General features: G+C 57.1%; 1 protein-coding gene across 1 annotated transcript; it reads left to right on the plus strand.

Moving 5' to 3' along the window:
- Positions 1-1,267: 1,267 nt before the first annotated feature.
- On the plus strand, positions 1,268-3,137 carry LOC109780150 (uncharacterized). The gene is made up of 2 exons (XM_020338732.4): positions 1,268-1,404; positions 1,534-3,137. The coding sequence occupies exon 2, from the start codon at positions 1,547-1,549 to the stop codon at positions 3,047-3,049; it is 1,503 nt and encodes a 500-aa protein (XP_020194321.1). The 5' UTR covers positions 1,268-1,404; positions 1,534-1,546; the 3' UTR covers positions 3,050-3,137.
- Positions 3,138-7,611: the final 4,474 nt, after the last annotated feature.

Below are 7,611 nucleotides of genomic sequence, written 5' to 3' on the forward strand. Positions count from 1 at the left end.
TACGGGGGTTGATTCGAGCTGGTCTCGGAGAGGACAGATGATGGAGGCGGTGGCGAATGCAGGGATCGGCGGCGGATGCAGCAGTAGTCGCAGGTGCGGCGACAAGTCTGTGCTTGCACGAAGGTGGCCCGACGCTGTCGCCGGCGACCAGCGCCGCAAAAAAGGGAGAGGGTGCTGCTACTGGTGACGGGGGCGGAGGAGCAACGATGATGGTGAACCTGAGCCGCATGTTTCTTTTGCTGCAACCGGCGATAGAAGAAGCTACTACCGAATAATTTTTTGCTACATCCATTTACGACTTAGATGCGACCAGCGATGGCAAGGACGACATTTTTGCTTCAACCGTCTCAATTTTTTGCTACTACCGAATAATTTTTTGCTACTACTCGTATGGCGAACCTGCAGAAGCCGATGTGATGCACGGGAATGCTTCAACCGGCTCCGGCGAAGCTGTTAACGGCACTGGTCGAAGCTGCAACCAGAGACATAAATTGCTACATGCGCCATTCTTTTTGTAGGGACAAGAGAAAACAGGTGTTACAACCGGTGCACATAGGAGCTACAACCGTTAAAGCCAAATGCTACGACCGGTGACAATTTTTGCTGGAACCAGAGAAAGAATGAGCTTCGATGGACATGCATCAGAGCTGCAACCAGTACTGAAAAATGCTACGTCCGGCAACCAAAAAAGCTACATCCGGCTTTGAAAAAAGCTTCAACTAGATATGGGATAGCTCGAGGTCGGCCACCGCGCAACGCAAAAAGCTGCAACCGGCGGCGAGAAAAGCTACAACCCACTTCTAGAAAAGCTTCAAACAGAAAATGGCTAACTAGCAATGGCGAGCGACGACGACAAAGCTGCGTGGCGGTGCTGCAATGGGCGGATGGCGAGCTACGACATGGCCGGTGGTGATGCTGGAATCATCACCTGGCGGTGCTGCAATCAGGGGGGTGTGAGACGCGTCGAGATGCAAAGGCGGAGCTGCATCCGGCGAGCGGCCTCGGCGAGCTGTGGCGGCCCCGGCGAGCGGCGGCAGCCCCGGCAAGCGGCGACGGCAAGCGGCCCCGGCGAGCGGCGACGGACAACCAAGGGCGAGCACCAGGAGACTGACCTGTGGATTTCTTCTTTTTTTCTCACGCGTTTCCAGAAGGAAGAAGACGACCTGGTTTGCGGGCAATCTCACCCGTTTGATGCGTGTAAATCCGACGCCTGGCAGCAGACCGGCCCAAATTTCGGCCGGTGGGCCGGCGCCTATCAGCGCCCTTTATAAAGCCACCACTCCCTTCGCCCCTAGAAAAGGAGCAAGACAATCACTTCTCCTCTACCGCCGCCGCAGCCGCCAAGACAATCAACTGCGAAGCCAACTCTGATTGCCGCCTGCACCATCTTCGACTTGTAGTTGCGTACGTGCTGTTTCTTCTGCCTCATGTTTATTTCTGCTTCTTTGCCTTTTGTTGCCCTCTTCAGATTTGAGTTTTGGGCCTCACTGATTTCCGTTTGACAATCGATTCGGGTTCGAAATCGAATGACAGGGGTGGAGGGCCAATGGCAACGCCTTTGAAAGGAGTCGAAGGAACCAGAGTGGCAAGAAATCCAGAAAATGTTTACCTTCCCCCGATGGCGCGTACAGCACAAGAAGGCGACGAGCAAGGAGGAACAAGTTCAACGCGTTCACTGTCTGGTTCGACGAGAAAGCGTCGGAAGCATTACCTTTACCTTGTCTTTGATGACTGGGCGTACGGATATAGCATCCGCAGGATAAACTTGTTTCCCGACTCTCGCCGCCGTAAGCAGACTGCTTTCTCAGCACGAGCAGATGTGCAGTGCCTGCCTCCGGCTCTCTTCCGCTTGGAGGCAGCGCATGGATCGCTGGAGTACTTTGCGTCAGCCTTTGGCACCAGGATCTTGGCGATGCATACCAGGGATCCCGGAGGCAAGAGATTGTTGGCCGGGACCTTCGTTCCCATGTTGGACGTCTCCTCGCTGAGCATGACCTTTTGCCCTGGCCAGGAATATCCGATTAATCCCATTTATCTCTCCGCCGGCAATAAGCTATTCTGCCTGAGCGAAGCCTCCTTCGAGATGCTCCAATGGGAGCCTCTCTGCCCGCCGCCGCTGGGTCGACGTCGCAAAAAGGAGTGGTCGTGGCAACGGCTCGAGGATCCGCCATTCAGAAAATATATGGTCACTTCCTACGCTGTGGATGTGAACCCTGAAGCATGCACCTTCCTCGTCAGCACCAAGTACGGCACCTTCTCCTATCACACGGCACGGAATCGGTGGTCCCAGGTTGGCAGTTGGGTGCTGCCCTTTGACGGCCGTGGTCACTTTAACACGCACCTCGTGGCCTTTGTTGGGCTCTCCAAACACAAGCACACCCTCGGCCAACTCTACTCCTGCCAATTCAACGCCGGGGGTGACCCCACCATTAAGCTTGGCAAGGAGAAGCTGTTCAGCCAGGACCCAACTGAGAGGCATGTAGGTGCCACCCTCGTCTACCTGGGACCAGTCTACATGGAACAAGACTTCACGGGCCGGACAAAATTCTGCCTTGTAGAGTGCGTCGCCATTGAGGGCGACGGTGCTGGTCAGGAGCTGAAGGAAGAGCGAGATGTGAGCCGATCCGGTTACAGTGCTGATCAGGAGGTTAAGGTAGAGGCAGATGTGGCTGATCAGGAGGTCAAGGAAGAGGCAGATGTGGCTGGTCAGGGGCTCCAGGAAGGGCGAGATGTGAGCCAATCTGGTTACAGTGCTGATCAGGAACTCAAGGAAGAGGCAGATGTGGCTGATCAGGCGCTCAAGGAAAAGGGAGTTGTGAGCTGGCCTGGATGCTCTACTGAAGATGACAGTGCTGTTCAGGAGTTCAATGAACAGCGAGATGCATGGCCACCGGGTTGCTCTCTGTATCGTTTGACCACATTCTCGCTCAGCTATGACAACAAAGGAGACCTGACGACTGCCAATAGCCATCGGGTGCAATACTACAAAGTGCCTGAAGCAATCACTAAGTCGTACCTAGTTGAAGATCCTGTGGCATTTTGCATGTAAAATGCGTTGTTTACATTTCCGCTCGGTAGCTACTTCTGTGCCTTTCTATGTTTTAATAATGGGATCCAGTTAATGTATTGCCTTCTTATTTTCTCGTGTGTGTGAGCTCCATGGGTACGGAGATTTAACTCCACACATAAAGCTTAATAAGTTGCAAACAAATGTGGTGCTGCTTCAGTCGGCCAGTCGTCACCTGATCCTAGCAAAGAAATGCATAATTTCAAGCTGTTCTTGTTGTGCGTTGATTTTTCTACTTATCTGATCTACAGCTACATGCGGTCAGTTGCTCCTATCTGAACATGTGTACCAGTGTCTGTCTCTGGTGTTCTCTGAATATATGGAGATGGTTAGATGAGATTGCCTTAGATTTGAAGAAAGAAGATGCCATTGTAATTAAACTGTACTACATGAACGTGGAAGCATTTGTTGAATGTCAATATCATCACAATACGTTCTCATATACTACTTCAGAATTCATGTACCTTTCATTTGGTTGCCTGGCTTCCCCTGGGATCCCTGCGTTTTTCTAGGGCCTGAAACCCGTATACTGTTGGTTTTCCACCGGTTTTCAAAACACGCCTCAGCCCGTAGTTTTCTCTGTTGGTTTTCCACATGGCTAGAGCGTTGGCTGGCCTGCGAGTTTAAACCAGTGGTCGTCGATGGATTCTCGCTCGATGGCGGTATCCAGTGCATGCCGGCCCGGCCGCGCGCGCTCGCCATGGACACAGCCAGCCCGAGGTCGCATATCTTCACCACGCCCTCGCCGCCCACGAGGATGATTCTGGGCTTGATGTCCCGGTGGAAGCGCGCTGGTGCATCCTCCCGACGCAACTCAGGAGTTGCAACATGATGCGGCGCGTTTCGCCGGCGGCGGCCGCGTAGAACGTGGCTGGGGCTCATGCCGACGGCGGAGTGGCACGCCGCAAAGTAGCACATCTCAGCAGCAGATCGCGGTGGAGCACGTGTGCACGGCACCTCGTTTTGCCGCTGCCGTCGTCGTGCTGGGGGGGGGGGGGGGGGGGGGGGGATGGCGACGTCTTGTCCGGTGGCACGGTGGCGTGCCTAGTCGACGACATAGCACGGGAGAGACTCCCGCAACCAACCGGAAATCCGACGAACCAAGCACGCCCTGTACAGGTGGGAATACATGCGGTTGTATTTTAGTGGACTCCAGTAATATACAGGTGTAATCATATACGGTTGTAAAAGATTACAGGGATTCCAAGCGGGGCCCAAATGAGCTCTTGAATAGTAACCTGGGCGTTCTCCCCCTCGTTACCAGACGAAGCCCAATGGTTTTACCACGGCTTTTACTTTGCACCGGACATCCTTTTTTACTTTGCACCGGACTTCCTTTAAAAGAGAAAGCAAGTACGGGGAATCATTTCTGGCCTACACTCCATACCCAGTTTGTAACATGAAGCCATATTGCGCTCAGGAAAAATAACTGTCCACCACCATGTTCCCCATTTGCAACATCTTGTTATCCAACCCACTCTGGCTTGCAACATGAGCGAGAGACATGAGTGTGTGTCTGTTGTGAAGCTGCGAAGGTAGGAGACGGATAGAGGCAGAAGACGAAATCTTCCCGAGAGGAGAAGTGTATGAACCATTCCGCCGTTGGTCTGCAAATAGCAGTGTGCCATGACAAATAGCAAGATCTAGAGCAGGGTTTATACTGAATGGCAGGGCAATTCTCCTTTTGCAGGGATGGTGATACCATAGTCCCTTGTCTAGGACCTGCTACATTGGCATCCATGCCAGAGGAGAATTGCACTGCGATTCTCACCCTGAACACTCCATAACCGCCATTGATCTTCATGTCACTCTTTCGTTCACCACTTGCTTCTTGCCATTCACTGCATGTTACCATGGCAAAGTATATATGGGGCAGAAATGAGCAAGAAAATCTGGATATGCTTCCACTTCAGTATAATGCTTTCGAGAGGTATTCTTCTGTTATGACCGGCATACACTATAGCCAGAGAAGGCCTCATGACGCAGGCATTTAGGGGCCTAGTCCAACTTATCTTATTTTGTTAGGGGCTTAGCCCAATTATATCATTAGGAGGATTATATAAACTCATGTAAGGACCCATTTTAAGATTAAGTAGAAGCAATCATATTTGCTCGGCTTCCTGAAGGGAGCCGGGAGACCTAACCCTAGCCACCGTCCCTGCGCCCCCTCTCTCTCCCCCTCTCCCTCTCCCCCCCTCTCTCTCTCTCTCTCTCGCGCGCGCGCGCGTGACGACGACGCTTCAGTGCCGGCGGCCTTGCCTTCCTCCACGACAAACCCTCTTCCACCCCTACAACCTACGAGCTAGACCTGGTAGGATCCCAGCTCCTATCAATCTGGCATCAGGTGTCTCAGGCTCGATCATGTCCGCGTCGCCGCCCACTCCCTCCCTCCCGCTGCCGATCACCACGTGATCGATGACCACCGCAGGGAGCACCCCGCTCCTGACCGGACCGGTCTCCTCCTCCGCCAGGACGGCCCCCGTCGTTACCCCCGCCGTCCTCACCTTGGAGGAGATGTCCGCGGCGCTCCGGGACCTCATCCAGGCAGTCCAGGGCATCCGCCAGTTCCTAGCGGGACCCTATGGGCCGGAGCCCCCAGCTCCTGGCGCCGCCATCACCGGGACGCCGCAGCTGCCGTGGCAGCCCCCGCCCTCTGTCGCCCCCGCCTTGCTGCAGCAGCTGCAGCTGCCGCCGCCGCCGCCAGCCACCTCCGGCCCGGCTCTTCCAACGATGGCGACCGGGGTTCCCATCCATCAGCTGCGGTTCACCCCGTCGCCGTCCCTGTTACCGACCTGGTTGGTCGGGTCATCGCCGCCGGTCTACGCGGAGGCCTAGGGTCAGCCGCACGTCCCGTCGATGACGGCGTTGCCCCTGCAGTTCGGGGGCCCCTCCAGTGCCACGGGTCCCTACGACGGCATCGACGGGCCGCTGTTCCATGGGGGGGGCTTGATGCCCACCTACTCGGCGCCGTCCTCCTCGCAGCTACATGCCGACGAGGCGTACCCCGCCATCGGCCACAGCAACACACCGCCGCGCTTCTCCAAGCTCGAGTTCGCCACCTATGACGGCACCGAGGACCCCCTGAATTGGCTTAACCAGTGTGACCAGTTTTTCAGGGGGCAGCGTATGCTAGCGTTCGACTGCACCTGGCTCGCCTCCTATCACCTTCGGGGCGCTGCGCAAACGTGGTATTACGCCCTCGAATAGGACGAGGGCGGCATGCCCCCATGGGAGCGTTTTCGCGAGCTATGCCTCTTACGGTTCGGGCCGCCGATCCGCGGGAGCCGCCTGGCGGAGCTTGGGCGTTTGCCTTTCACTTCCACGGTGCAAGACTTCGCCGACCGCTTCCAGGCCTTGGCTTGCTACGCGCCCGGCGTTTCGGATCGCTTGCGGGCCGAGCTGTTTGTTGGCGGTCTCCCCAATCATATCCGCGTGACGTGGAGATGAGCGGGTCACAGGACCTCCAGACGGCCAAGTTTTACGCCCGCGCCTTCGAGCGACGCGCGGTGGCCATGCAGCAGGCACTACCGTCCCGGAGCGCTCGCCAGCCTCCCAGGCCGCCGCCACCACCAGCACCGGGGCGCCCTGCCCAGGCTCCTGCGGCGCCCAACGCCCCGGCTGCGCCTCGCCCGTTCCGTCGGCTCACACCGGCCGAACAGCTCGAGCGTCGTCGCCAGGGGCTATGCTACAACTGTGACGAGCCCTACGTGCCGGGCCACGTCTGCCCGCGGCTATTCTACTTGGAGGCGGCGGACTGCGTCGAGGAGGACACCACCAAGGGGCCTGACGCCCTGCCCGTCGCTGAGGCCGCGGGAGTCGCGCCGGCCCCCGCTCAGGCGACTGCACTCGTCGTCTCCCTCCATGCCCTAGCGGGTATACGAGCGGAGAAGACTATGCTGTTGCCGGTGATGATCCACGGCGAGCGTCTCCTCGCTCTGCTGGATACGGGCTCTACCCATAACTTCCTGCCCGCGTCGACCATGCGTTGCCTGGCGCTCGAGCCGACGTGTGGGCAACAACTCCGGGTCACCGTCGCTAACGGTGATCGCCTCCACTGTCACGGGATTGCGCGGCATGTCCCCATCAGCGTCGGCGACGAGCACTTCACCATCACATGCGTCGGCATCGACTTGGGTTGCTTCGACTTCATCCTCGGTGTTGACTTTTTGCGGACTCTGGGTCCCATCCTCTAGGACTTCGATGCCATGATGATGGTCTTCTGGTGCCTGGGTCACCGCGTCCGGTGAGAGGGCGTGGGTGGCCCCTCCTCGGCGGTGCCCCACCCACAGTTGACGGCGGCCGCCGCCGAGCCCGAGCAGCCCCTGTTGGCTCATCTCTTGCAGCAACACAACGACCTCTTCGACGAACCCCAGGGTCTCCCGCCAGCCAGGGTCTACGACCACCGCATCCACCTGCTTCATGGCACAGCTCCTATGGCGGTCCGTCCGTACCGCTACCCGCAGCTGCAGAAGGACGAGCTGGAGCGGCAGTGCGCGGTCATGCTTGCCCTGGGAATCATTCGGATCTCGACCTCGCCGTTCTCG

The sequence above is a fragment of the Aegilops tauschii genome, chromosome 4 (genome assembly GCF_002575655.3).
Source record: "Aegilops tauschii subsp. strangulata cultivar AL8/78 chromosome 4, Aet v6.0, whole genome shotgun sequence".
Lineage (NCBI taxonomy): Eukaryota > Viridiplantae > Streptophyta > Magnoliopsida > Poales > Poaceae > Aegilops > Aegilops tauschii.

Bases quoted from the DNA above. Each gene is read 5' to 3' on its own strand.
- LOC109780150 (XM_020338732.4), top strand. From the start codon at position 1,547: ATGGCAACGCCTTTGAAAGGAGTCGAAGGAACCAGAGTGGCAAGAAAT.